Source organism: Haemaphysalis longicornis, unplaced genomic scaffold (genome assembly GCF_048455015.1).
Source record: "Haemaphysalis longicornis isolate Haplotype H1 unplaced genomic scaffold, Haemaphysalis longicornis Haplotype H1 scaffold_58, whole genome shotgun sequence".
NCBI lineage: Eukaryota > Metazoa > Arthropoda > Arachnida > Ixodida > Ixodidae > Haemaphysalis > Haemaphysalis longicornis.
In genome coordinates, this window is record NW_027526401.1 from 78,063 (window position 1) to 105,997 (window position 27,935).

The 27,935-nt window shown below is 46.9% G+C and overlaps 3 protein-coding genes across 8 annotated transcripts in view; 2 read left to right on the forward strand and 1 right to left on the reverse strand.

Annotated features, from left to right (window-relative positions):
• Positions 1-1,665, reverse strand: part of LOC144140972 (palmitoyltransferase ZDHHC6-like) — a 52,490-nt gene extending 50,825 nt beyond the window's left edge. Inside the window, exons 1-2 of one of the 2 annotated variants that reach the window (XM_077672453.1) lie at positions 1,086-1,665; positions 475-566 (exon numbers count right to left, since the gene is read on the reverse strand). In XM_077672453.1, the coding sequence (XP_077528579.1) occupies positions 475-566; positions 1,086-1,349 (356 nt within the window). In that variant the 5' untranslated portion in view covers positions 1,350-1,665. The remainder of the gene's footprint in view (positions 1-474; positions 567-1,085) is intronic. The other variant, XM_077672452.1, reaches the window with a different exon arrangement.
• Positions 1,666-1,868: 203 nt separating this feature from the next.
• On the forward strand, positions 1,869-3,359 carry LOC144140973 (sentrin-specific protease 8-like). Its single transcript, XM_077672454.1, has 2 exons — positions 1,869-2,046; positions 2,619-3,359. Exon 2 carries the CDS (start codon positions 2,632-2,634, stop codon positions 3,280-3,282), a length of 651 nt encoding a protein of 216 aa, XP_077528580.1. The 5' UTR covers positions 1,869-2,046; positions 2,619-2,631; the 3' UTR covers positions 3,283-3,359.
• Positions 3,360-5,337: 1,978 nt separating this feature from the next.
• On the forward strand, positions 5,338-24,344 carry LOC144140974 (cyclin-dependent kinase 1-like). Of its 5 annotated transcripts, none has more exons than XM_077672457.1 (7): positions 5,338-5,497; positions 5,834-5,900; positions 6,770-6,926; positions 10,266-10,392; positions 11,290-11,624; positions 16,769-16,910; positions 22,922-24,344. In XM_077672457.1, exons 2-7 carry the CDS (start codon positions 5,864-5,866, stop codon positions 22,991-22,993), a joined length of 870 nt encoding a protein of 289 aa, XP_077528583.1. In that variant the 5' UTR covers positions 5,338-5,497; positions 5,834-5,863; the 3' UTR covers positions 22,994-24,344. The 5 variants fall into 5 exon arrangements, with proteins under 5 accessions (XP_077528583.1, XP_077528581.1, XP_077528585.1 ...); XM_077672455.1 differs by having other exon boundaries at positions 5,342-5,589; XM_077672459.1 differs by having other exon boundaries at positions 5,346-5,477.
• The last annotated feature ends 3,591 nt before the right edge of the window (positions 24,345-27,935 follow it).

Consider the following 27,935-nt stretch of genomic DNA (forward strand, 5'->3'; position numbering starts at 1 on the left):
AATAAAACACACCTGTATTTGTCTCCATGGCCCCTTTAACACGGAATTGTCTGAGGATGTAAAAAGGTCAGAGCAGAGGTGTCCAGCGAGTTATAGACAACATTGAAAACGTTCCTCAGAAACATTTAAACAAGTAGAATAAAGCAAGTATTCTCATTATCACCTGTTTATTTTCCGGCGGTTGCTTATTTGTTGCTGCCAGTGGAAAGTTTAAATCAACCCTGAAGGCAACTTTTAAGGTAAACAACTTTTTGAACTGCCACAGTTTTCCTTAGCCCATTCACGACAGACGTAAAACGTGCAAAATTAGACCCCTAGTAGTAGGAATACCACTTTATTTTAACACTGGGTTCAGGGTAAAGGGGCGCGGAGGCCCAAAGGGCACCCCCTCCCCCCCCCCCCCCCCCCCCCCCACACACACACACACCAAAATCTGCTCTTGTCGAGTGCCTAGAACAGAGGGAAAGCGCTAACCTTTCACATTTACGGCAGTGGTGTGACCGCGGCGTCTTGAATCCATCACAGTTTGCACAGTACTGCAGAAACTGTTCGTCCTCTGGCTGCTCCTGCAAGCGAACGTGTAACATTGCCTTGTTTAGGTCGGGCGAATATGCGGGCGGAGATTAAAGAGCCTACCAGCACGCTAATGTCCGTTTAAAATGAGGCAAACGCATCCTTCTCCGAGTTTTTATGTACTTTCACACTTCGTAAAGTTCTGCGTAAAGTGCTGCGAGCCTGATTGGTATGGGCAATTCTGCGTTTTGCGGCCCTGTGCGCCTGGTTCCACCCACCATGAGTACAAATAAAGTATTATTAAAGTTGCGTAGCAGATATATGACTGACTGAAAGGCGCCCATGACGGAAAGGCAGTGGACGCTCAAAGGGCGTACTGCCTTTCAGTCGTTCTCGGGAAATACAGGCTACGGCAGATCACTTTTCCCACTGACACCTAATGCAGCGGCAGAGCGAAAGCTTATCCCCCTTCCGTTCGTGCGAGAAGGCTGCGCTCCTCACGCATGACAGCTGGTCCGCACGCGCACTAAACGCGGGAGCGGACGAGCGAGCACGCGTCAGGCGCTACTCACCGGCCTCCACTTGAGAGGTACGAAGCCCGGCCCCATGGCGACGGCCATGAAGAAATTGTACAGCAAAACTCCCACCCATCCGATGAATATCGCGTGGTTTACGGTGCCCGACGTAGACCCGTACGGCGACAGCCACATCGATGTCACGTACAGGCTCGTCAGAAAGATGAATTGGATTATAAACAGTGCAGTGAGCGGTCCCCAATGCAACATGCGGTGGAAGAACTGCACCAGGATGTCCAACAATCCTGGCTGCGGCTCCATGCCGGCGACTTGCAAAGGCTCCAGCCTGACCGCAGTACACAGACGCCGTACCACGAAAGGTGCGCAAGGAGCGCAAGGCTACATGCAGCCGCAGCTCAGACGACGCGAGCCTGGGGCGTGTCCCTTGCCTCCGTTACCTGTGACCGGCGTCTGCGTGCGCGAAAGACCTCTCGGCACCGTGCATAGTGCGATTTTGTTCAGCGTCCCCGCATCAAATTCGTCGCCAATTGCCTTTCACAAGCGCCGCTGGGCACAGCCGCTGCACCGGGTTCGACCACAGATGGACAGGTGGTTCGACGCGAAATTCGCCACCGCGGCGACGCCTGGATTAGCATATTTCTTTTTTGAAAGTATCGTTCTGTCTACTCTGTCCCTGTTTCTGCATTTTTTAGCCAGTTTTATTTTTTTTAATTATGCACAAGCAGGGCTAGTTTTAACATTTCTAACATCATTCGGTGTCTGCCACTTTGTCGCTGTCGCTGCGATCCGCGTTGAGCGAAATAACGAAATAACGATCGGCATTGTCATCGTCATTAGTTAGCCGCTGAAGCAAATTACGCAGCCCGCGTTGCAGCTATGTTAAGCAGCGCAAGCTCATCAAATTCAATTTGTTGTCTTAAGAAGAAGAAAAAAGACGCTGCCAACTGACTGTGTTGATGGACATGCCGGAGTGATGCGTTCGTTCTTGTGTTAGCAGGTATAACGTCACCAAGTATATTGGTCTGGCCAGGCTAGACATGAGGGACGCAGAAATCTTGACACCGCATTGATGTGTTGTGCCAGTGTAGCGTTTGCCTGGCGGCCACTTTTCGTTCTATTTTTATTTCGGGTTCTTTACAATAACTGTAATATCTGCTACTATGCTGTGTTCATGCAGACAGCCTCGCGTCATCAAGTTTATTGGTCTGGCGAGGCTAGACATGAGGGACGCAGAAATCCTCACACCGCATTGATGTGTTGTGCGAATGTAGCGTTTGCCTGGCGGGCGTCCACCCTTCGTTCTGTTTTTATTTCGGGTTCTTTACAATTACTGTAATATCTATTACTCTGCTGCGTTTATTCAGACAGCCTCATGTTAAAAAAAAAAAAAAAAAAACGACGACGCAGTGGTCGAACCTCGTTGCCGTGAATAAATCCTCCGACGCTGTTGTTTTTGGCGCGATGGCTAAGCTAGAAGGTTGTCTTCCAGCCGAGAAAACCTTCTAGACGACTGATAGCGCTATGCTGGACATAAAACGCGTCCCTTAAAGTGGGCTGTTCTTTTTGCAGGTGACACGAACGAATGGCGTCTCATGGTCGTGTAGTGCTTAGCTACCACGACACGCTCCTCCGCGAGTCGGACGTGGACTTGCTGGACGAACAATGCTGGGTGAACGACAATGTGATATGGTTCTGGATGCAGTATATGGAGAATGAAGTGTACGCGTCCCGCCGCGCTTCCCTTGCCTTTGTGGGGCCCGACGTTGCGCAGCTCGTCAAGCTTGGCGCAGCGTTGAACGTCGATCAAGTGCTCAAGTCACTCGAGTTGGAGCGAAAAGAATTGATTCTGCTGCCTGTCAACGACTGTCAGGAGTTCGACATACCGGGCGGTTGTCACTGGAGCCTTCTGGCGTACAACCGGGCCAGGAAGAGCTTTGAGCATTACGACTCCTCTAAAGGGCACAACCACTCGCATGCTAAGGCCATCGCGTGCGCCTTGGCACCCATGCTGGCGCTGCGGGAAGTCCGAGTCGTGGAGGTCGACTGCTTGCAGCAGCACAATTCTTACGACTGCGGCCTCTACGTCATGTATAACATGCAGCAAGTTTGCCGGGAACACGTCCCGCCAGAAGGCGACGAGAGTCGCCAACCTCTGCTCACAAGCTGGATGCAGAAGAACAGGAAGACGCTTCGAGATCTCATTTTGGAACTTGCGAACAGTGTTAGCGTATGAAGCGTGACAAAAAAAAGATGTCGCGTCTGCGTGCGTGAAATAAATCCCCAGTCCAGCGTTGGGCTGTGCATGTATTTTTTACGACCATTCTGTCGAGCGGTGCGTGTCACCGTTTTTAGAGAACGCGCACACGTCTCTGACCACTTGGGTAACCAGAGCAATGAATGAAAGACACTTATTAAGATGGAGGTGGGGGGGGGGGGCGTAGTTGGGGAAGAAGGGAAGTAGAGGGGGAGGTGATCACTCAATTGACTCAATCGTTAGAGATGACCCGTTGGAGATGATCAGATTTCTTTGGGAGGGAAGTGTAGACCCTATCTCACACTTGCCTTGCCAGGCCACTCTTAATTGAAAAAACACCTAGAGCATGCAGAAAATTTGGGTCTTCGTGGGGGGGTCATCAGGAGACAAGTTAGGGGCAGTGCACTGAGCAAAGAACCAGAGCAACGTTCGTACACATCTGTTGAAAAAGCTTTCTTGGAGCGCCTTACAGGCCAACTCACTTTTACGAGTTGCTGCGTATCTGTGATGGTGATGATGGTAAAGGCAATTGAAGGCCATCTCGAGTTAGCATTTGGGGAAGAAGGGAAGTAGAGGGGGAGGTGATCACTCAATCGTTAGAGATGACCCGTTGGAGATGATCAGATTTCTTTGGGAGGGAAGTGTAGACCCTATCTCACACTTGCCTTGCCAGGCCACTCTTAATTGAAAAAACACCTAGAGCATGCAGAAAATTTGGGTCTTCGTGGGGGGTCATCAGGAGACAAGTTAGGGGGCAGTGCACTGAGCAAAGAACCAGAGCAACGTTCGTACACATCTGTTGAAAAAGCTTTCTTGGAGCGTTTCTTACAGGCCAACTCACTTTTACGAGTTGCTGCGTATCTGTGATGGTGATGATGGTAAAGGCAATTGAAGGCCATCTCGAGTTAGCATTTGCAATGCGCAATTCTTTCCTCCATGGCCATGCGTTTCTTCTTCAAACTAAAGCTTGTATTTAGCTTGTAGGGAAGTAGAGGGGGAGGTGATCACTCAATTGACTCAATCGTTAGAGATGACCCGTTGGAGATGATCAGATTTCTTTGGGAGGGAAGTGTAGACCCTATCTCACACTTGCCTTGCCAGGCCACTCTTAATTGAAAAAACACCTAGAGCATGCAGAAAATTTGGGTCTTCGTGGGGGGGTCATCAGGAGACAAGTTAGGGGGCAGTGCACTGAGCAAAGAACCAGAGCAACGTTCGTACACATCTGTTGAAAAAGCTTTCTTGGAGCGTTTCTTACAGGCCAACTCACTTTTACGAGTTGCTGCGTATCTGTGATGGTGATGATGGTAAAGGCAATTGAAGGCCATCTCGAGTTAGCATTTGGGGAAGAAGGGAAGTAGAGGGGGAGGTGATCACTCAATCGTTAGAGATGACCCGTTGGAGATGATCAGATTTCTTTGGGAGGGAAGTGTAGACCCTATCTCACACTTGCCTTGCCAGGCCACTCTTAATTGAAAAAACACCTAGAGCATGCAGAAAATTTGGGTCTTCGTGGGGGGGTCATCAGGAGACAAGTTAGGGGGCAGTGCACTGAGCAAAGAACCAGAGCAACGTTCGTACACATCTGTTGAAAAAGCTTTCTTGGAGCGTTTCTTACAGGCCAACTCACTTTTACGAGTTGCTGCGTATCTGTGATGGTGATGATGGTAAAGGCAATTGAAGGCCATCTCGAGTTAGCATTTGCAATGCGCAATTCTTTCCTCCATGGCCATGCGTTTCTTCTTCAAACTAAAGCTTGTATTTGCCCTTTGATTATGTTCACAAACCAACAATTGTTTTAGCGCAGTGCTGCTGATCCCTAAGCTTTTTTTTTTACAATTGTAATCGGATCGCGCAGCCGCATGGAAGATTTTGATTTTACGTTGTGCGTAGCTGCGACGCGTTGCTAGCGCTCTCTTTCATCACTTTGTTGTGACGCTAGTATCGCCGGCTGGTTGTATGACGTCACGTCTATTGACCAATCACCGTCGCCAGTCTGTACTACGTCTAAACGCTTGTAGCACGGGCCCATCCGGGCAATCCAAATCGCGCTCCGCTCGCCCCACTGCGCACCCTGCACGCTCCAGCCACCCCAGCGCATGCTCGCTTCTTATTGGTCGCTTCGCCGAATCGGGATTTGAGATTGGCGCTCTCGTTCGAAGTGACGGTTGCAGGTTCGTTTGGTCCTCGTCGGGTGAGCTGGTCTCCGTTTGCTTTGAATTGCAGCGTCTTGCTGAGCCTTTTCCCAGTTGCTTTTGCCATTGTTTGAGCTGGATACCTATGCATGTAAGCCTCTCAACGGCGGTGATGCCGCTCTTGCGGCTGTCGTTCAGTTTTCCCATCCCATCCGTGTCTCACAAAGAGTGAGAGCACGTTGCGTTCTTGCTTTTTCGTGAACGGACGCTGATTCTAACGTTACGTTAGTGTTTTAGGTTGGGCCTTGCTCTCCTTGTGCTTTTCTTGATGATTTCAGTACGCGGACGCTGCTAACGGTTTACGGTGGCGGGTTTTTGTTCGTTTTATTTTTCAGCGGCCGGAAGCATTCAGCGGTAAGAACACTATGGAGAACTACATCAAGGTGGAAAAGATCGGTGAAGGTACGTGCACGCTCTTTTTATTCATGTTCGGTGCACCTCCCTAAAGCGCCTGTACTTTTCGCCGACAGCTATTTTGAAACGCACTGTCCACTGATGTGTCCGTTCATTTGCCCCGCATTGTTGCCTCTCCGTCTCGTCACGAACATTCGAGCCGTCGGTTTCAACCGCATTCTTTTTTTGTTATTGTTGTTCCCGCAGACGACTTTAAGCGCGTTTTTTCCCCCTTGGAATGATTGCCCAGCTAGTCATGGATGCAAGTGGCCTTCCGAAATTTTAAATTGCTGTCCGTTGTCGGCCGCTTGAAGCAACTTAAACGTATCCATGCCGTCAAGAGATTTTGCCAATTACTGTGGAACATTGTATATCTTGAACGGTAGAATGCGTATTTGCTGGCGACTGTAACACCTTCTACACATGGTTTGCGCTTGTAGCACTGCCAAGGTTGGGCGGCGTCAGATTTTTTTTCTTCGTATTGAAGCACAATGGAAATTCTTTCAGTACCGGTCCTCCTAGCGGCCGCCGCGGCGAACTCAAAAAAACGGCAGTCCGGCACGCCCCCAGAAGTCGCGCTGTGGAAAAACTCGTGCACGAAACGCTCTCGTCGCCCAACCCCTCCCGCACCCACGACTCCGTCCCTTTCACATGAATGCCACGAAAGGAGGTGGACATTTCCGCGACTAGTCTGCAGTGGGCGAAGCATTTTTTTTACTTTTATTACTCCTTTCCAGGTAGCATGGGCTTGCAGCGTGGTCAGCCTCAAACGTGTTTTCCCCGTGTGCACCATGCATGTTCACCATGGGTGTTGCGGTGGTGTCATTCTGGCAGCTCTGTTTGCTCGGGGTTCGATGGTGCTTTCTCCCTGTCTGCAGGGACGTACGGCATAGTGTACAAAGGCAAGGACAAGCGGGACGGCAAGACCGTGGCACTGAAGAAGATCCGGCTGGAGAGCGAGGACGAGGGCGTGCCTTCGACCGCCATTCGTGAAATCTCCCTGCTCAGGGAGCTCAAGCACAAGCACATCGTCCGGTAATCTCGCATCCTTGCGGGGAGGCCTGCTACTGGGGACATTTGCTGTCGCCTTCTTGAAGGCACAGTGTTGGCATTGTCTGCCTGGCCTTTTTTGTGGATTTGTGGACCCAGCTTAGTTGGTGGTCAACATTCCAGGCGAGCAGGGTGTGGTGGAAAGCTTTAAGCTGTTTTTGTTGTGACGCGAGGTGGCTGCTTTTGGCAGTTGCTGATCTATAAGCAGAACAGCATCTGCTGCTCCGCACTGGCCTAAAAGCAGAGCAGCAGCTGCTGGTGTTGCAGCAGGTAATTCTGTAGTTTTGCTTCTCATGGGGAAGTGAAGAGAAATGCCTGCGAATGTCTTGGGGGGCAGTGGGGTAATAATCCTTGAAAGGAATGCAAGAAAACTGGCAGGATTTGCACGTAACTAGTACAATCGTATTAAGTTGTGCAATGGGCTCTGTATATTGCTGCTGTTTATGACGTCCGTAGGTGCAGGCGAAGTATTGCGAAACAGTTTCATTTTTTTTTTGCGAAGCAGGCACCTTCCAGTAAAAGTTGTTTCAGCAGGCGTCGTGAAATCTCCTCTCCCCTACCCTCCCCCTGTGGCCGAATTCCCAAAGAGGCCACATGCGAGCTTTTCACTTTCAATTTCCACGTATGGGAACTCTATGCCTCTATGTACTCATAGTGAAGTCTAAGGCGGCCGTCATGATATGCGTGCCGTACTCTTCAAGCTCGACAACATAATCAAGTGGCTGGAAATTGCCGTGCTCATTCGCCGGTGCGCGGCCCGAACTCTCACTCCCTCCCCCTTGATTCAGTTTCATCCTGGCACTGTTTCATGCTCTTGCATGTTATTTTATCCCCCCCCTCTGTTTTCTAAATTCTCATCTCTTTTAACTTCTCCCGCGTCCTTGTCTCTTGCCTACTTTTCTTATATATAGCACAACTCCGGCAGCACCTTGTCGATGTGTTGGCGAGCGAGTATACGACAATTTTACAACACCTGATTTTGTTGTTGAGCTTCAAGGGTACGGCACGCGCATCACGAATGGCCGCCTTAAACTTCTCGCCGGTCTTGCAAGCACTGTAGCGGCAAGGTGCACTGCAGGTAATTAACGCAGTGTCGTTTAGGGAAAGTGATTTCACGACACTTGTGAGGCGAGGTGCCAGCCGTAGTTTTGGGAAAGGGTGGAATGAAAGGGAACGTGCCCTGATCAAAGGGGTTGTAATGATTTGAAAGATGGTTGTGGGCCATTATTGCACGTTCAGATTATGATGATGATGATGGCTTGGTGGCTGCCCGTTTGTATCGGGGGGACACTCCTGAGGGCGCCCTAGCCTCAAGAGTTTTGTACGTCGTCTTCTTCCCTCATGCTAACGGGCGCGTCTTCGCCATTCCTCCAGTCGGCGCCTCGTAGTGCCGACCGGATTCGGCACCACGTCACCAGTCACCCGCCCCGGTGGCGCTGCACTCGCATTTGTGGTGTCGCCCGTGCCCAGTGTGCCCCCTGGCGGGGGATGCACTACGAAGCCAAGCGCCTCCGCCATGGGGGTATCACTAGGGTGGTGGGGATTCAATTGTTCACAACGCAACACAATGTGTTCTGCAGTCTCCTCTTCCTCACCGCACACATCACCTCCTCTGCATCGTCCCATTTCCGCCTCCACATCCTCATCCTTAGCACCCCAGCCCGCACCTCGAACAGCATCGCATTATCTTAGAAGGGTTGCCATCACTCCAAGACCATGGTCATTCCTAGGGGTGCTTTCCCAGTGCAACAGTTCTCCCAAAGTCTGACCTTGAGCATTGTGCTTGGGAAACCTCAGAAGGTGGAGTTGAGCCAGCCCGAAATGATTATATCGTTGAAGGCGAAAAGCTGGGCTAGCCAGTTGTTAGTGCTGTGAAACGTTCTGTCAGCTCGAAACAAACTGGGGTGGGTAGTGCTTGCCCTTGTTTGTTTTGGGCCGCCAAAAGGACCACTGCTCATCCTATTCTCACCGCTCTTTTTGTGCTGCCTGTACGTTTTCAAGGATGCTGCGCTTTCATGGTAAGCTGCAAATTTTCAAATGTGACCATGCGGGATATGCCACCGATGCCGTCCGTGGGGTAGTGGCATCAACAGGGTTGTTCACGAGTGCAGGAGTGTTGGCACACATACATGGTGTGTCGTCAATCGGGATGCATCTGTTGGGCTTGTCATTCAGTTTTTAAACTGCGTTGGACCACATGAAAGTGGCTGCCAACTTGCTATTGCTAGGCCTCGGAGGGCACATTCGATGCAAAGCTTCTCGGGGAATTTTGAGAGCGGAAAGAATCTCGCAGAACGAACTGCAATTGGATGGTAATGCGTTGAGCAGGTTTTCCAGCAGCTGAGTACACAATGCCTTTATCAAGCTGCTCTTGTAGCATGTTTATCCTTTTGTTGCTTTCTGTCCTGCGTAGCATGTCTGGCTACCTGTCCTCGGAAGCGTTTATTCATTTGACATCTAGAGGATACAGATGTCAGGGGCTTGAACAATAAGCAACAAAAGTGGCTTGATGGGGTCTGTGCTTTATTTGACTGTATGTAATTTCAATACAAAGCGTTGTAGGATTCTGACCAGAGAATTTTTCTGCTTCATAGTTTTGTTGCCTGTAGGAAAAAATGCAACTCATGACCATGCTGTAAACTAGGTTGCCCTTCTGTTGTTTTCCTGGGGTTAATCAAATAACCCTGTGTCCAGTCCCTGTCGGATCAGGTCACTTGTTTTCCAGCATGGACTAAATATACTCCTTGTTATTGGCTGCTCCTCTGATTGTTATCGTAGTGAAGGAGGTGGGAGATTTGGATGGGGGGTGAAGATTTTCAATCTTAAATTCTTCAGTGAGTTATGGGAGGCCCAATTTTTTTAACAAAGCAAACCTGCACACTGTTTTCCTAATCGCCATCAGAGGCCTCAGAACAAATCTTTGAGATGGTTAGTTTTCATGCCAAATGATACCAAGCTCTTCTGAGACATGCTCATGGTGTGCCCCCTTTGTGTGTTGTGTATGGGGGCCAACTCTCGTACAGGCCTTTTGCCCCTCCTTGAACAGAATTTCTCTACAATTCTCATAATGGCCGAGCTCTAACAAATGAATTTTTAAAAAGGTTCCCCATGCATGAACTGCTGCAAGGCCTGGGAAGGCACAGGATAGCAACTGTCTGGTTCTTGCTTCCATCAGTCCTTTTGCTGCTTGAAACTTCAGTCTTTGCAATTTGTGTTAGCACCGCTCAAATTTGTTTCAGTAAAGTGGTCACTTCGCCATCAGGCTCTGTGTTGCAGTGGCGGAGCTTTGATGGCTTCTTGCGCTGTTGCCATCACTGTTCCCAGGCTTGAGGATGTGCTGATGGAAGGCTGTGAGAAAATCTACCTCGTGTTCGAGTTCGTTGCCATGGACCTGAAAAAGCACCTCGACAGCATCCCAAAGAACGAGCGCCTTGACAAGGAGGTTGTCAAGGTAGGCATGCCTGACCTCCTCCTGGTAAAGGCACTGTCGATTGATTAGTAACGGACAGCTCAGATCACTCTGCAACCTATTTTCCGCACATTTCACCGTGTAATAACTCGTTCTAGAACAGCATGCACATGCCCAATGAGGATTTCACTTTCGGACACCTGTTGATATAGTAGCCATTGCCAATTTCTCTTCTGTCGCTGACTGGAACAACTCATTCAGTACCATATAAGGTTACCAACTGTCCCAGAATTCGTGGGACTGTCCCAACTTTTCATACAGCGTTCTGTGTCTCACGCTGTCCTTGTCGGGAAAGATATTTGTTTCGGACTGTCCAGTTAGATATGTTTGTGGTCCAACGCATACCCAACAAGGCACGTCATGCTATGGAACACGAAGTTGGCACAAACTTGTCCAGGCAGAGCTGCAGGTAAAGCTGAACTTTCGTGTGAAGTGAGCCAATTTTTCCAGCAAGAGGAAGTGTTGCAAGCAGCACGTAGCCAGCTCAAATACCATTTCAGCAGGCTGCAGTAAGAAAGAAACAATGGATTTGTCCAAAGGTACCTCACTGAAGAAAACTGATTTCGCTGGCTCTGTATGTTATGTTAGTGTCAGCGGACTGTCAGCGTACATTTGTGCAGATCGCTACTTTGAAAAGGTCCATTAGAAATCGGGTTTAACCCCGATTCTCCTGAAGCATGTTCAGGGTGAAGAAATTAAGTTTCACACTAAAACGAACAGTCCTATGTATGGGCATAGCAAAGTATTGTTTGTTTGGCAAGCCCAAAGTATTGTTTGTCACCGTTCCAAATAGGCTGTACCATTAGCAGAGCAGGTTCCTAGCACCCAGTGGCAGCCTGTGTTTTCAGCACCATGTTTTTGTACGGGCCCTGTTTGCAGAGCTACCTGCGCCAGATTCTGGACGCCATTATGTTCTGCCACATGCGTCGGGTGCTTCACCGCGACCTGAAACCCCAGAACCTGCTGGTGGACAACAAGGGCAACATCAAGGTGGCCGACTTTGGCCTGGCCCGGGCCTTCGGAATACCGGTGCGTGTTTACACCCATGAGGTGGTCACGCTGTGGTACCGCGCTCCTGAGGTCCTGCTTGGGGCTCATCGCTACTCCACTCCTGTTGACATCTGGAGTATTGCCTGCATCTTTGTGGAGATGATCACCCGCAAGCCCTTGTTCCATGGAGACTCCGAGATCGACCAACTTTTCCGCATTTTCCGGTCAGTTGGGTGCCCCGAGCACCCTGCACTGCTTTGTTTTTCAGGCATGCCCACCCAAGCTAGGTTGGCTGGGTAAAGAGGGGCAGTGCAACTAAATAGAATGATTGCAACACTTAGTGTGCTTGTGGTAGGTGGAAAGGAAACAGTGGAAATGGGCTACCTTGTCATTAACGGAGGCGTTTTGGTTGCTTGCGGCAAACATGTCGTAAAGGGGCAAGATTCAGCCTGGTGCTGCATGTGGGTTGCCAGAAATAGCTGCCCGCTGCCTTTGTAAACAATAGCGCTGCTATCGGTGGCTGGTTGTTTTAGACCCTTACGGTGGCAGTGCTGACGCTACTAATAATGATGCATGTGCAACATGGGGAGGAGCGTGATGTTCAATTATGCAGTCAAAGCCGTGGCGCTACTGATGTTATTGGTCAGTGCTCCCACGATAGCCTTTGAATAGTACTCGATTTTACATAGCATGTTTGTTGTGACGAGCAATTTTTAGTTTGTTCATAGTAAATCTGCTATTGTGTAAAAATGAAAGCTTTTTTTTTTTTTTTTTTTTTGCAGGCCGCTGCACAAAGTTCAATGCAGAAAAATGGGGACAAAATATTCATGTTCTGGGTTCTTTTCATTTTTTACTATCGTTGAAGGGCGTGCTTTTAGCGATTATCTATCAAGAATGCAATACGTGTCATAAAATTGCTTCTATCAACAGCTGCTCCGAAACGCATTTTTGCCTGCTCCAAAAGCTGCTCCAAAGTGGCCTAAGCCGGTAGCACCACTGTGTATGTCCAAAGATGCCGTTTTGATGCATCTTCGGTAGTGTTGTTAACAAATGACCCAGTCGAAGTTAATGGCGCGACCGTAGATGTGAAAATCTTGCAACACGGATGTGCGACGAAATGGCTGCCGTTGCTGACTTGCGCGCAGTCATGGGCTCGTTACCGAAAAAAAGTAACAGTGTTACAGTTACAGTTACCTAACCCAAAAAAGTAACTCTGTTACAGTTACAGTTACTGCAAAAAAGTAACGTCGTTACTTTTCCGTTACTGTATAAAACTAAGTAATAGTTAACAAGATTTGGCTTATTTAATAGAAACATACGAAGGCATGAAGGTAGTAAAAATTACACGTAGTAAAGCTATACACGAGGGGAACCTAAAATGATGCACTCTCATGCCCAAACAAACAATCGTGTTTTACGCCTGACTTTTTTTATGGCGGAAGTTTTGCTATCCATCATAAGGAACTTTTTTTTTTGCTGCACTCTCACTGCAAGAAATTTATTTGCAAACATCATTGTAGCATAGAATTAGTTGTTTTTCAAAGTTGGAATCGGAGAGGCCGAACTTAAACTATACCGAGCTGGAGGACAACACAGCCGAAACAACCTTTCAATGTCAACTTAATTTATTATCACCTACAATGCCGTCTCTTGACCGCCCCGCGTAGTGAGAGAGAATGGGAAAAAGGGGGGCGAAGGTGGCGGATCGACGGAAGGCTTTTGTAGGAAAGGGGAAACGGACATGGGAGTACATCAGTTCTCGAGGTGTTTTTGAAAGATACTCAAAAAAGCGCTTCGTTAACTTTTTATTTCATACTTGTGGTCGGCGACGGAGACCAAGCCATTGCTGAAGCGACGTTTGTCCGTGGGCCCTCGGAGTCGTTCTCCCGCCCCAATTCGCAGCCACCCCCATCCCCGGAATGAGACAAGATATTTCCAAAGGGAATAGAAACTGATATGAACGCTTTACTGTTTTCCCCCCTCCGCTCCCCCCCCCCCTCCCCCCGTCCTCACAAAGGCGGATTTTGCTGTCTCGACCTGAAAAAACTGCTCTCACAATCCCAGCATTCCACAGCACTCACGTCGCCTATCCCAGGAACCCCTCCCTTTGTTTGCTTTGGGGCGTAGGCCGAACGAAGCTCGCCCAAGTATTCCTTGCACCCAACATTCAAAAGCAGATGTAGCTACTGTTTTCGTTCCGGCCACAGTCCTCGAAACGAAGTCGCGAGGCTTTCCAAGAACATTTCTTCGTGCAGTGGCAGTGTGGTCAGACGTCTCCCGGCCAAGATGCTGGCTGGTGTGAGGGCACTCGGGGGCCACCATCGCTGGTGTCGTCGTATGTGTGGAGGGGCATGAAATTTATTACTTCCTAGACCTCGTTCGAGCACTTGGTACAGCTCGATGAAGCCTCTAGACCAGGGGTCCCAAACGCGTGGTCCCAAATACGGCCAGGGGTCTCTAAAGCGAACAATGGTCGCAAGCAGCTGCGACTTGTGAATCGGACACTCTACAGTGCGCACAGGGCTGGACGAGCGTGAGGCCGCCGAGAGACTCCCCGCGGCGTTTTATGACCCTGAAAACGGGGCTGCACGTCGCTAATGAGAAAACAACGCCCTGACCGGAGTTTTCCAGGCTTCCGCAAAAGTGAAAAGGTTTGAGTGCGTTGTGCGGCGTTTGTGGGTGTTTGTTTTCCTGTTCGCCTTTGTGTCAAACACCTTTACTGCACTCCAGATGTGGCGAAAATGCATCCACGTGCGCTTAGGGGCGTGTCGCAGCGTTATTTATGGCCTGGGTGAGAGCGATGTCGCGCTGCTGAGGAAAATACTGCAGCTTAGACTTAGAAACTTCGAGCCCTTAGAAGACCGCGTGGGACATTACGCGCACGTGCACGCCTAAACATTTCTAGTCCAGATGTTTTTCACCCATGAGAAGAGAGTGAGCTGGCATAGATGAAGTAGACGAAGGTTCTGCGGAAGAAAAGCCGAAAAAGTGAAACGCGCAAACTGTACATCGGTCGTTAATGAGTGTTGCCGTTGGATAATTTTTCTATAGAAATAAAGTAACTGTAACGATAATTCTCGTTACAGTTACTTCACAAAAAAGTAACAGTGTTACAGTTACAAGTTCCTCTAACTCAAAAGTAACTAGTTACAGTTACAAGTTACTGAAAAAAGTAACTAGTTACCGGTAACGCGTTACTAGTAACTAGTTACTGCCCAAGACTGCTTGCGCGCCTCAGTGGCAGTACTCTAATACCTTATCTAGTGTCACTACGCCCGGCTTCCCTGGCAGCTTTGCTGTAACATTAGGAAATTGGGGATTCTAGATTTTGCTAGAAGTTCTTCAAATGTTGGTTTTGGGTGCGTCTTGAGGGAACTTAGGTACTATCAGACAGTTGTGGAACCAGCACTGATGTAAAGACCAAAGAAAATAAACAGTACATTTAAAACAAACAATTAAACTTAAATAAACTTAATAGTTCAATTAAGTTACATAACTTAAACAAATAAAAAAAAATCTCTAACTCCTATTGATGTTCTTGCTGAAATAATTACAAATGAAATTCTAAGAACATTCAATTGTTGAATGCGGTTTATTATGTAGTACAGCTGTAAAACTCATAAATACACAAGTGATTGCGCGGCTGCTTCGGTTTTCTGGCAACCATTGTAGCGGCACTCCAGTTTACCAGTTCGCAAGCAATTTTTCTGGCTGAAACTTGTGTCCTTTCAATATTTTTGGAAATCTTGTCTTCCCCCAAGCTGCCTGAGCAGCTTGGGGGGAAAATGCGGGGATAGGATGAAAACCTGGGGCCGGCGGCTGGCATGGACAGCAGGCGGACAGCTTAGCCACTTGACCATAGGAGTTTGTGCACAGCTGAAACATGGAGCATAAAAAGCATTATGGACAGTGTTGTGGTTCTTTATTTACCCACCTGGCGCTTAATCAAATTATTGAACTTTGCCGCACTAAGCCATCGACGAGCATATCCAACTGACTTAATAGCGTTAACAGCATTATTTGTGACAGGAAAACCATCCTACTGTGCAGAGGTAGAACTGTCCATGAAAGCAGCATCACTGCATCTGTCATCTTTGATACGGGAATAACAAGAAAGTTGATTTTAATTTCGCAGTACTGAAAGTAAGCTACCAGGCGTTCATCTCGTCAGGTCAGATGGCTCAACTCGCTTACATTAGAAAATGTGATTTAGACGTGGGCAAGCTTGATATCTGTCGACGGTGGTTAGCAGAATTGTAGGTTGAAAGTGAAACGGTGTGGCACAAATAATTTACAATGATCCAGTCTACGTCAAACATGATTGCTCCTTCCTGCTCAGAATCGCCTGTGTGTGGAAAGTTCTGTCTAGACTGACCAGGTGCATCAAGGTAGAACATTACCTATTCGATTGCACAAGAATTTCATTATGGTGCTGGTGTTGTAACTGGATCTAACAATTTGCAAGCCCGCCCAAAGCCAGCATGTTGTTGTGCAGATGGGGGGGAAGTTGCGATTGGTTACTTTTCCTAACGTCCGTCACTACTTGCAGTGTTGCAGAAACTGAAGCTGCATTTTCTTGCAATGAACAGTGCAGTGACTGACAGTTCGAAGTTGGGCTGGTTGTTAATGGCAAGGGGATCTTACCAGGGCTACCACTTATCCTGGTACCCGTGCGACAAAAATGCATTGGTTCGAATGGAGTACGAGCTGCTCGGACAAGGCCCTCTTGCAAGGCGTGGGATTCCTCTGGGACGAGTGGGTCATGGTGATGTCACGTAAATGATAGAGAAATAGTGCATGCAATGCAAGAATTATTCAGTGTTGCAGTGCATCACAAATTGGTCATGAGAAGTTGGTATCGCCGAAGCTTGTTCAGACATTGTTTAAGCTAGATTTCATCAGATCCCACTCGTTAGGACTGAACATTGTTAGTTGTTCAAATTTTATCTAGATTGTTTTTAGTATCGTCCCATTTCGATAGCAACCCGTCAGTCAGAGGGTATTACTTTGGGCTGCTTTTCTTTTCTTTCCTTTTCTTCTTTTTTTTATGCCACTTAAACCACAAAATGTGGTGAAGACAACTCAAGACTTGTGAAAACTGGTGGTCCTCTATAAGTACCAACGGAAAAGGGCTGGAGAATGGGTGGCACGCGAGGTGCTGCCTTTTTATCGTCAGTGCCAAACTGACCACCTTTCTTTTCCCTTCCTGCACTTCAGCTTGACTGTGCGTGCAAAGGGGGCTGATAATGGCATGTCTGTAATGCGGCCGACGGGGGGCAGCACGTGCCGTTTCCGAGCCGTGGAAAGCTCACTCATTCTAGGACATTGTTGAAGGGCCTGGGTTTATGGGGTCCTCTGCTCTGTGCAGCACCCTGGGCACCCCTACCTCCAGCGTATGGCCTGAAGTGGCGGAGCTGCCAGACTACAAGGCCAGCTTCCCAAGCTGGAAGGAAAACATCCTTTCGTCGCTGGTGCCCGAGATGGATAACAAGGCTCTCGACCTGCTTAACGTAAGCCCTGCTGCAAAGTTCTGCAGTGAATGTCTTCTTATGGTGGGCTCAACCCATTCCGCAAATTTCCTTTATGAAAAGTCCAGCTTGCCAGAGGACGGCAAGGTGTCGCTGGATTGGCCGAAGTTGAAAGTTGTGAAATAGGCCGATGGCGAAGACGGTGGGATAAAAGAGGCCTTATCTTCTGTGATTAGCTTTGTATTGATACAGCCAGCAAATATCGGCCCTGGTAGCGATTGGTCAGTGTTGGCGCTTGGGATGGTGGGTGCAAAGAGGGTGCTAGGTCACTGTTCAACATTTAGCACGATGTCCAGAATGCTGTCAGTTGTTTGCTTTTCTTATAGCATGAAAATGACTATTTAGACCTACCTCTTTAAAATGCAGCCATGCAGGTGCTTTTAGTTGTTTTTTGTGTGTGTGAAGCTGTAGCAGACTGACTCTAATTCATACCTTGTGCTAAATCTGTCATACACAACGTATGCACTTTCTTTTGGCCAATGCTTGTAAAGTTCCGGTGCATTTCGTGCAGCTTCTGCTACTAAGGCACCAAATGTGTGGGTTTTTTTTTTTTTTGCATCAAGGAGTGTTGTGAAATTTACATCTGCAAGCCTCTTGTGTTTTTTTTTTTTTTTTTTTTTTTTTTTTGAAGAAGGGTAGATTGTGAGGTTAGTCATTATTGAAGAAAACCAGTGGCGTAAATCGTGGTTGGGGGGGGGGGGTGTCAGGGGGGTCCTGCCCCCTCTTCCCCTCTTGCTCGAAATATTTCTTAAAACCTATAATTAGAAAACAAAAATGGCTGCCAACGCAAGATGTGTGACCACCCCCTCCCCCTTGTGATTTTCTAGATTTACACCTATGCAGGGGATACTTCTCTTCCTCTTTTGTTAGAATGGACAGTGATGTTTCAACTGACTTTGTTCATGAAGGGTGATAATGGTTGCCTTGCAATATTAATGGTGACGCTTTGTGTCATTGAGGTCTCATTTTGAGGGTGTTGAAGTGACAAGCTTGTACAGGTAATCAGTGCTAATTGTCGTAGCAGTAAAAATGCCTTGCTAAGGAGTCGTGTTGCATACTTTTTCTTACTCCATATAAGAAGCAACAGTTATTCTGGGACATAAATGGGCAAAAAGTGAACTGAGGATGAAGTGAAATGGCTTTACTGAACGGTGAAATTTAAGGGGAGCCCCCCAAGTGGAGCAAGTTTCGCAAAGGAAGCATTGTCAGCGACTTGTACAGTAGCCATAAGGCTACATAGTTGGGCTACACAGCTGTATACAACTTTGTTTGAAAGCTTTATAATTTCCACTATGCAGTTGGGAGTAAAGGGCTTCTCTACACTAAAAAAGGTGGTGCAGTGAATAGTCAGCTTTTCGACCCAAGCCTTTCAGGGTGGTAGTAAGACATTTTGATCATTGAGAACTGCTGTTATTCTGAATACGTATCCAACTACCTTGCACTCAGTTATATATAGACTTTTTGTCGCACCATTAGACCCAAAACAAAAATTAGGTGAATGTGCAGTGCGAGCATAACCAGGGTTGCTGGGTTTTCGGAAAAATAAAACATGCTAGAAAATTGATGAAAGGATGCAGAAGGACTCCTAAGGGGAATTCAGTTTAATTGGAGTCAAAAAGAATGCCATTTGTGGCACACCGCGATTTATTGCTCTCTGTACTCGGTTGAAATACTAGTGGCGTGATATCTAGGTTTTGCTGCAAAGTAAAAAGTAGAGTGAGTACCCATGCTGACAGATAATAATCGGCATTAAAGAAGACATGAAGACAAAACACAAGTTGGTTCATTCGAAAGATTGCCTCGTTAGAATTATACTGACACCACTTTTAACGCAAATTTCACTCAAATAAGCTACGTAATTCGGAAAAAAAGGGAATGGACCCACTAGCTCATTTCCCACAACAGAACCTATGTCATACCAGCCAGCTCTGCAATTGGTGGAGGCTGGCAAAAGCAAACGCAAATTCGGCAGAGCTTATCAGCTTACCTTAAATTTAGCGCACATTCTTTTTATATCAGTAAGAATGGTGGGACAAACAGTGAAAGTTGGGAAAGCACACGTAAACATAATACTGATGCGTACTGCTGTTGGTAAGGCGCGCACTATGCTTGGTTTAGCTGCACAGCACTGCGGGGCTTTGGGGTTGTCTCAGACAACACTGGCCAATTGACGCGAGCACTATGTTTCAGAAAACTATTTTCTCCCAGAACAAAAACAAGCCAGCTTTAAATACGGTCAAAAAGAAACCAAAGGCAGAAAACTGCTTGCAGCGGTATGGGCGCCATCTAGGTTCACTAACGGTAAACAAGGCTTCGGAATCGGCTGCACAGCGGTCTGTTCCCGTGATGTCATTGCGGACCACGAAAACACGCGATTTAGCGGGAAAATCAAAGTGAATAAAGCATTGTGTGTATCTGGAGACGTGCTGGGGGCACTATAAAACATGAAATCTTTTGAATAAAACAAACCTGTATTTTGTCTTCATGGCTCCTTTGAAGCATTTACTAGTGTACAATCAAAGCACTGGGTGTGTTCTGTGGTTCATTTTTTTATGAGTAAATAACAATTTTGGTTATTATACAACTGTACGTTGCCCAAGAAACACTCGGAAAGGCTGATGACTGCCCACGCAGATTTACAAAAATACCACCATGCAGGGAGGGGTAGAGGTTCAAAAGCCACGTGTTTTCGTTAGCACAATTTTTTGCTAGAAACATTTCTGAAATGACTTGTGTATGTTAATACCTTTGCAGACAAAAAAAAACCAGCTGAAGTTTTGATACTTGCATTTGCCCTACTGTTTGCAGCAGTTCAAATCTTATTCGTGTAGCACCTTTGAGACTTGTACCAACCTAATTGTGAGGCTCCGCGCATGACAAAACTTCATAAACAGCTGTTCGATAGCATGTTTAGCACAAAAACTCTACTTGTCTTGACTTGTGGTGGCCAGTGCAAGAAAAAGAGCTCAAGGTTTGGCAATGCTGGGTACCAGATTTCTTGTGACATATTTCGGCGATATGGCCGTGCCAGGCTGCAGCACCTCGTTGAAGGGGCCATGCAGACAAAATACAGGTTTGTTGTATTCGAAAGATTGAGTGTTTTATAGGGCCCTAAGCGCTTGTTCGGCAGCAAACTATGCTCTATTCACAGATTAATTAAATATTTTAAGTCAATTTCAATTCTCCGGCTAAATCGTGTTCTCGTGACGTCAACAATGACGTATTAAAGGGACACTGAAGTGATTTGTAAACAATGCGGGATTACGAGCGCAAACTGTAGTCCGGAGTCCCTGGGCCCTGTTTCGACCACTCTGTGCGCGTTTACGCAAATTTATTTAGTAGAAAAATCAATTCGAAAATGCTGTCCTCCTCTCTTTACGCTCGCCCATTTTCTGTGGCGTTTTCGTGTGACGTCAGCAGGAGAGGAGCTGGCAATTGGCTGCGCTACTGCACGGCTTGCCGACCTTCCACGACCGAGTCAGTTGGCCCACCGTTTAGTCCGCCGGCCGCCAACGGGTCGTCGCAATTCGCTCGATCAGTTGAAACTAAGCCACAACACGTTTGGGAATGGAAGAATGCGTCTTTATTTACTTCGTTAGTTTGTACACTGTATCTAGCTCCAAGTCAAGGTCGCTTCACACAAGCGCTGCACAAGCGCACATGCGACGCTTCGCTGACTGGTACGCCAGTAGGAAAATATAAGGCCTCTTGAAGGGTGAGAAGAGTGAGCGAAGTCAATATAGGTACTAAGGAAATAAAATCAACTGATATTTTTACCGTACAGCGTAAAACTAGGGTGCGGGAAGCACTTTTTTGCGCTGGGCGAACAAGCAGAGCGGTCAGCAGCACGACTACGCATCTGCGAACGCTTTCCCGTCTACGAAATGCAATTGCTAGACGTGAGCTATTGTGGAAACTCGGGGGACGCTTACTGCACGAGCGCAATACAACAAATAGTCACCTAAGCTGCTTGAAATACTAAAACTAAATAAAAGTGTAAACTGTTATACATTATACACCTTATCTTTTCCATCGCCGCCAGCGGCCCCCTGTGGCCTAGTCGTCTGGGGTGCTAGGTATGACATTGCAAGTGTTTTGCCAGTCACAAGTTCGAATCGCCGTGGGTGCATGCTTTTTTTTTTTTTTTTTTAACGAGTTAACTTTTTTGTTTTTCGCCGATGTTTTCTATACTGAGTTCACCTTTTTTTGGGCTGCAACATTCATTGCTCCACGAACTAGTCCACAGAACTCGCGCAGGCTGGCACTGGCGCGCTAGCGAGTTCTCGTTGGCGTGCTGTTGCCATAAAGCCCCGACTGCTTGCGGGCAGTGGGCACAGGCCAGAATCAACAGACCCTTGGCCTGGTGCGAACATGCTTTTTACGATACAGGCATGAGCGAGGCAAGCTCCAAATATGGGGGAAAAGCGCATGCATTTGAGCGTCTGCGGGGACGCGGAGGGCGTTCATGCACTCCGTAGGCCTCAGATAGTGAATGCTACGATTCCAAGCCGTCCTGGGAGGCTTATCTTGTGCATTTTACAGCCGCCAACATGGCAGAAGCGCGGTACGATGATTACTGAGATATTGAGAATGCCCATCCAACAACGCCATTGGTTATGTTTTACAGAACCGAAACCGAAACTTGTTTGATTGCTAACCTTGGGCATCGTCCAATCACGGCGCCCCCTCCTCCCAACGTCACAGCTTAGTTTGTGCGGCCGCCGCAAACCGTGCATGGTAGTTTTTCTTCTTTCGCGCTTTGTAAAATAACTACCGATTTGTCAACCGGATAAACGATGAAAAGTGTGCTAATTTGAGCCAGTCTTCACAGTGCAAGCAAAAACGGGAGCTTGACAAATTCACTTCAGTGTCCCTTTAAGAGCAGGGCCTCAAAACTAAATATAGCCTGCTGTCCAGGGCTGCTCCCATCTCACAGGCACTAGATCTTGTGTATCGCCCACTTTCATAAATGGCACTGCACTACTTCTGAAGTGCCAGTGTTCACACTTTGCTTCTGGCCGTACTTCTACACCTGCCGTATTCTTATTACAGTTCATACTAATCGTTTCCTGATACTTAGGCTATGACTTGACAAACGTTGTCACATAAGCGACCGTGCCACTTGTGTCAATTGGTCAGTGTTGCTTCAGACAAGTCTAGCGTGTCCGACGGCTGTGTTAGGGGTGCCAGCTGGCAAAGTGCCGCACTAACTGCTTCAGTGTTTATGTGTTCGTTCATAACTTTAATTGTTCACCCAAAATTTTCGCTGCTATAAAAAGAATGAATGTGCCCTACGCTTAAGTGCAAATAGCTTGTTCAGCAAGCTTATGAGCCCTGCCTAATTTTTTTTTTTTTTTTTTCTCCCTTCTTCTTCTTCTTCTTCTTCTTAGCCAATCGCACAGCAGGGCTTATGACATAGGTTCTGTTGCGGGAAATGAGTTAGTGGATCGCATGGCCATTCCCTTTTTTCCTAATTATGAAGCTTGTTTGAGCGAAGTGTGCGTTAAAAGTGGCGTCAGTATGAGCAAGGCAATCTTTCGAATGAACCAAACTTGTGTTTTGTCTGCGTGGCCCCTTTAAAAAAAACTTTATGCATTTCTCCCATGTAAACTAGGTGGCTGAAACACCAATGTGGGGAGCAGAAGCTTGGAACATTACTGCAAACAAGCACCGTGTTTCGTTAAATGGCACCACACTTTCGTGCAGGTCACTTCTTGGCAGGCTCGTCATGGGCATTCTTAAGGATAGCTTGCCAGCAATGTGGCATGTTGTCTTTGATCAGCGGAGCCAGAAGGGCTGATGCTTCACATTTAGACTAACGAGCAGTGAGCTGTCGTGGCGGCTGTGCAAAGGTGTGCAGCTTACCTGTGCACTCTTCCATGTGTGGATCTGCCTTTAGGGCGGTCCAACCTACACAGCATTTCAGTTTAGTGTAAGAATACGGTCTGGGTCTTCTTAAAATGCTGATGGCATTCTCCTCTGCACTTCTTCAGAAAATGCTGGCCTACAACCCCAGCCGTCGGCTGTCTGCCAAGGAAGCCCTGCGTCACCCGTACTTCGAGTGACTGGGTCCCAGAACATCGTGCGGGCCCCGCTCGACAACGCTGCCTTTCCACTGACCCCTAGAGCTGGCAGGGGTTGCGAAGTGTGACGTGCATTCCCACTTTTTTTTTTTTTTTTTTCCCTTCACTTTTTTTTACTCACTTTTTTTTTTTTTTCACTTCACTTTTTTTCTTGTATTTTTTTTCCTCTGTTCTCTTTTGTATTGTGTGTGTGCCCATGTGTGTGATGGCAGAACGCCCTTTTGTCTCGCTTTCGACAGTTCTACAAATAAACCAGCCTCTTCGTTAACACATGCTGTTGAATTCAAGACAGCAGGATGCTTCTAGGTTTTTTTGTTCCTGCTGGCTTGTCAAAGCATCTAGATGTCGGTCCCATTTTTTCCACTTCCCTTCTGGGTAGTTTTGCAGTCCCATCTGCACATGGACGCACACATTCTACGGTGCCGCAAGCAAGGTATATAAGGTTGCACTGTTTCTGGGCCTGTACACTAGTTAATTTATTGAGACGTGGGAGACGACCGGCCCGGTCCGCAGTGTTCCGTTTCCTCGTGGTATTTCAGTATGGTTTTATTTCAAAAGTTGCGTGGAGCGCACTAGTTTCTCGTGCCTGTTGAGCTGGGTTTTTAACGGTATGTGACGACGGGCAACAATGTGTATTACTACGTGTCAGTTCCATTTGCCGGCGAGTTTCTTGCATCTGGTTCACGTGTGCAGTTGCTGCTGCCAGATTTGTCTCCTGCAGTCTAGTTTGGTTCGCTGCCTTTGTATGTGTTAGTGCGGCCGCGCATATTCCGAGGCAGGAAAGTGGCGAGGATGCGAAGGAGGGCACCCTCTGTTGGTACGTTAGCAGCAAACCCCAGGGTATTGCTGTCTGTGCTTATTTGTACATTGCATTGTACAATGCATTTGTACAATGTACAATGCTGACCACTGCCAGTAGTCGTAGCGAACCCACGAGTATTGCTGTGTCTGCTTGTTCATTTGTTCAGTGTGTATTTAATGGGCACCCTTTGTTTAAATGACTGCGTTTCTGCAAATATTGCTTTTATTGGCTCATTTTTATTTGCTCGAGAGGGTCGAGCCTTCAAACTGCTATGAGAGATTGCTACTTCTAGTTGTACAAATCTCTTTAGGCAAACATTTAACATGCCTAGACCTTTTTTTGTTCATGCAGTATACAGTGCGTAGCTTTGCTGTTGAGATTTGTGTTCCAAATTCGTGCCATTTCTTTTAGTTTTTAATGTATTTATGACATTGATGCTTTGTTTCTGTATACTGCCATGTATTTGGCAATGCAATAAAGAGGGTTAGGTGCCCAATAAAAATGTTCCTTCCAAAAAAATTCTGAAATGCTGTTACTCCTTTGTGCTACTTGAAGGCAGAACACTTGGGGTGAAGTTACTTCACAGGGTTCGCACAGGTCCTTGAAAACCCTTGAATTTAGAAGTGTCAATTTCAAGGCCTTGAAAGTCCTGGAATTAAATGGTCTTTGAAAACTCTTGATTTTTTTTCTGGACAGAATCAATGACCCTGCCTTTTCACAAGAATTTAAAGTGTTTGCCATGGATTTTAGGTGTAATGTAAAGAAACATTGTAACAATCAAGTTTCAGTGTTTTGCGTGAAATTAGTAGTTTGGTGGATTTTCATTATTACAAGGCAACATTGGGAGCAGGCACTTGTCAATCCAATCCATATCGCGATACAATCCAGTGAAAGTTAGCTTCTGTTCTCCATCTTGCATCTTCCATCTAGTCTGTGGACGCTCACTCCTTGCATGTTTGCTGTGCCTCATGCGCTCCATCCGCGCTTGCTCTTAGGTGCAAATAGTGGACGTGCACATTGTTCATCCTGCCTAGCCGCAACACTTGCAGATTTAATTTCAGCTGATACTCTTGCTGACAACGCAGGAGATGAAGGCAACATTAAGTTTTGAAATCAAACACCCTCACAAAAACACCAAGGAAAATGAAAAACCTCTAAATACCAGCCATGAATTAAAAAAAAATGAAGCTGGGGGAGCATTTACGAACCCGTTAGCACCTATCTAAATGTGCACTAATTGCTTAGGTATTGTGCAATAAAAAACTTTTGCATTGTGTTGGAAAAGTTATAAATACTCCCAGATAAAACATCAGATGGGGACCTTGAAAATGTGTTTTCTGGTCCTTGAAAGTCCTTGAAAACCCTTGAATTTTTGCTTTTGAAGCCTGTACGAACCCTGCTTCAGTGGCAGCTTCTGTTATTGACTTCCACACCAAGGTAGGCTTCGAGCTATCAGAGAATAATATGCTAGAGAATATATTAGTAGAAGTGCTGCCATGAGTTTGCTTGTGTGCAAAATAGCAGGTTTGAGTTCCACTAACCAGTTTCTAATACTACTAGACTGGATGGAAAGTAGCTGTCTTCAGCCAGCCGTGTAGGAATAAACTACAGTGGAGTTCAGAGTGGTCCAAATAGGTCTCGCCATTTAGGGGCGTTGCTAGTGTTTTCCCTTCGTGCCTTAGTGTAGGAGGTACGATAACTTCCTATGCACATGACCTGGGTTTGAATCCAAGTCTGGAGAGATGAAAAGTTTGAGCAAAAAAGAGTAAGGAAACAGGTGTGTGGTTAGCCTCGTGAAGTCCAGGAAGCTGTGAATCCACTTGATTTTGGGATTATACTATTTAATAATATGGCAGGTGGACTGCTCGCGATTTACCGTGATGAAAGAGTTCTCCCAGCATGCAGAATGTGCAAACTTGTGGAAGGGATAGGTGAAGTATTGTAACTTTGTCCAGGGTTGGGGCGGCAGGGGGGTTGTCTTGTGCTAGCTTTGAAGGTTTTCAGGTTGGACCTTTTGGTTTGAGATGTGCTATGCTATTCATTGTTTACTGGAAGGCACCTTGTTGTTTTCCACTTGAGTCTTGGGTCGTCCAAAGTGTGAGATCATCTACATACAATGTGTGTTTGAGGTTTGGTATTCCACTTCAAATCTTCAAGGGAACCTGCAACACTGCCAGTAAATACTTTCACTCTTTCCTTCGTGCCTGATGCACTGCGAAAGCTGTAGTTATTGCCAGCACAGAGCGGCACTGAGTGATACACCTTCTAGTTTTTACATTGCTTTTGTTGCATTTTTTTTAAGCTGGTCATAGAATACATTTATTGCTGTAACTGTAAGGAAGCCGGCCGAAAGCCGCGATATCGGTCAAATGACATTTGAGCACGCAGACAATGCCAAGACCAGAAAAGAAAAATCTTTCGAGCACTTTTCTAAGTTTTCTAATGGGTGCAGAGCTGTAATTTTTGACTGAAAGTACTGGATATGTTTGCTGACTACGTTCTGAAAGCATTTGAAATTTAGAAAAAAGGTTAAATAGAAGTGTTGCAGGGTCCTTTAAAATCGAAGAGGAGAAGGGCTACTGTATATTGAAAAGTAATGGAAAAATTACAGAGCTGGTGTGTTGGAGGTTGGCGACTTCTGTTGTCTGAGCATGATAATTTGGTTAGTAAGACACGTACATATTTGCCCGTTTTTGCTGTCTATGGAGGTGATGATTTTCAGCATTGTTTGATGGCTAACATTGTCAGAAGCTCCCTCCGTGATGTTTGCTTCAAAAATATCGTACTTTTTGTAGTACCTGTCAATTTGCTTCCTGAGGGGACTGAAGTGCCTATTGGCGCAGTCAAGTATGAGGTTTTTGTGCTTCTAGGTCTACATGGTGTCGCCAAACCAGGTTAATTGACGACAAAATCCACATGCAGCACCCACTATTCACAGCCACAGTGCTCGTGCACATTGCCTTGCAACATTTCTGCAGTGCAGTTAATAGAAGTTACGGTGGCAAAAGCACATTTTGGCAAGCTGAGACATTCGCACGCTACCTGCAGTGCAGTCAGGGGTGGAAGTGCTGCGCCATTTGCTTAGCCAATCCTCTTTTCCTGTGCCATCCTGCTCTTTAAAGGCAAAATTGCACTAAAACTACTCCCAAGTGCTGTCCCAAAATGTGAGGCAACAGTGAGATGATGTTTAGTGCCAGCCGCATTGCGCAAGTAGCAGAAAAGACTCATTAATTGAGCTGTAATTCACATGGCACACTGCGGCGGACTCCCCAAAGGATTAACGCTCGGAGTCGCTCGTCACAATTTCCTGGTCTTCATGAGGTGGCGCGATTTCAAGGTACTTAGGATCGAACTTGGGGTGTGGGCAATACGCAAACTTTACTTCGAATTGCAGCTTCACCGCACTGTGTGCTGCGCGGTGAAGCATGCATCGTCACTAGCCGTCGTTGCAATCTTTCCACTTGTGTCAAAAGCAAAAAATAAATGTGTTAATATTAAGTCAGACCCTTGCGATTTTATCTTACCGCGAGTGCACTTGCTGTTCCAAAGTTTACATGCTGCTGTGCCCTGTTGAACAGGACGAGTTAACAGGTCAGGCCTGAAACAAGCGAGAGGGGAGATTCTGTTAAGCTAGCAGCTGCCTGCAAGTTATCTTGGTAGGTGTGTCTTGCCATACAGCTGTTTTTTTTTAAGAAGGAGGAGGTGTTCCCCTCTTCATCGTGCCTCCGGTAAGCCCGCCGTTTACGCTGAAAAAAAAGTTGACAGAGGCTGGTACGTTCATTAGTTAGGAGAACACGATGCAGTTGCATGGTATTTTTTACATAGATAGAAGCATGCATTACTTGGTCAATGCAACAGGTAACACACTAGGGTGTCTTTTGTGCTTTGTGAACATCAACATTTATTTTTGATTGGTCTGGAGTCTGTCCCACCCGCTTCCAATTTGGAAATAGAGAGAGCAAAAACTAAAAGCCTGCGTTTTTGCCAGCATGTACTAGTCACTGCCTCATGAACAACGCATGCCCACACTTGTAGAGATTTGTGTGTGTGTGTGTGTGTGTGTGTGTGTGTGTGTGTGCATGGTAGGAGTGTCTTATTGTATGCAGCTAGCATTGAAAATTG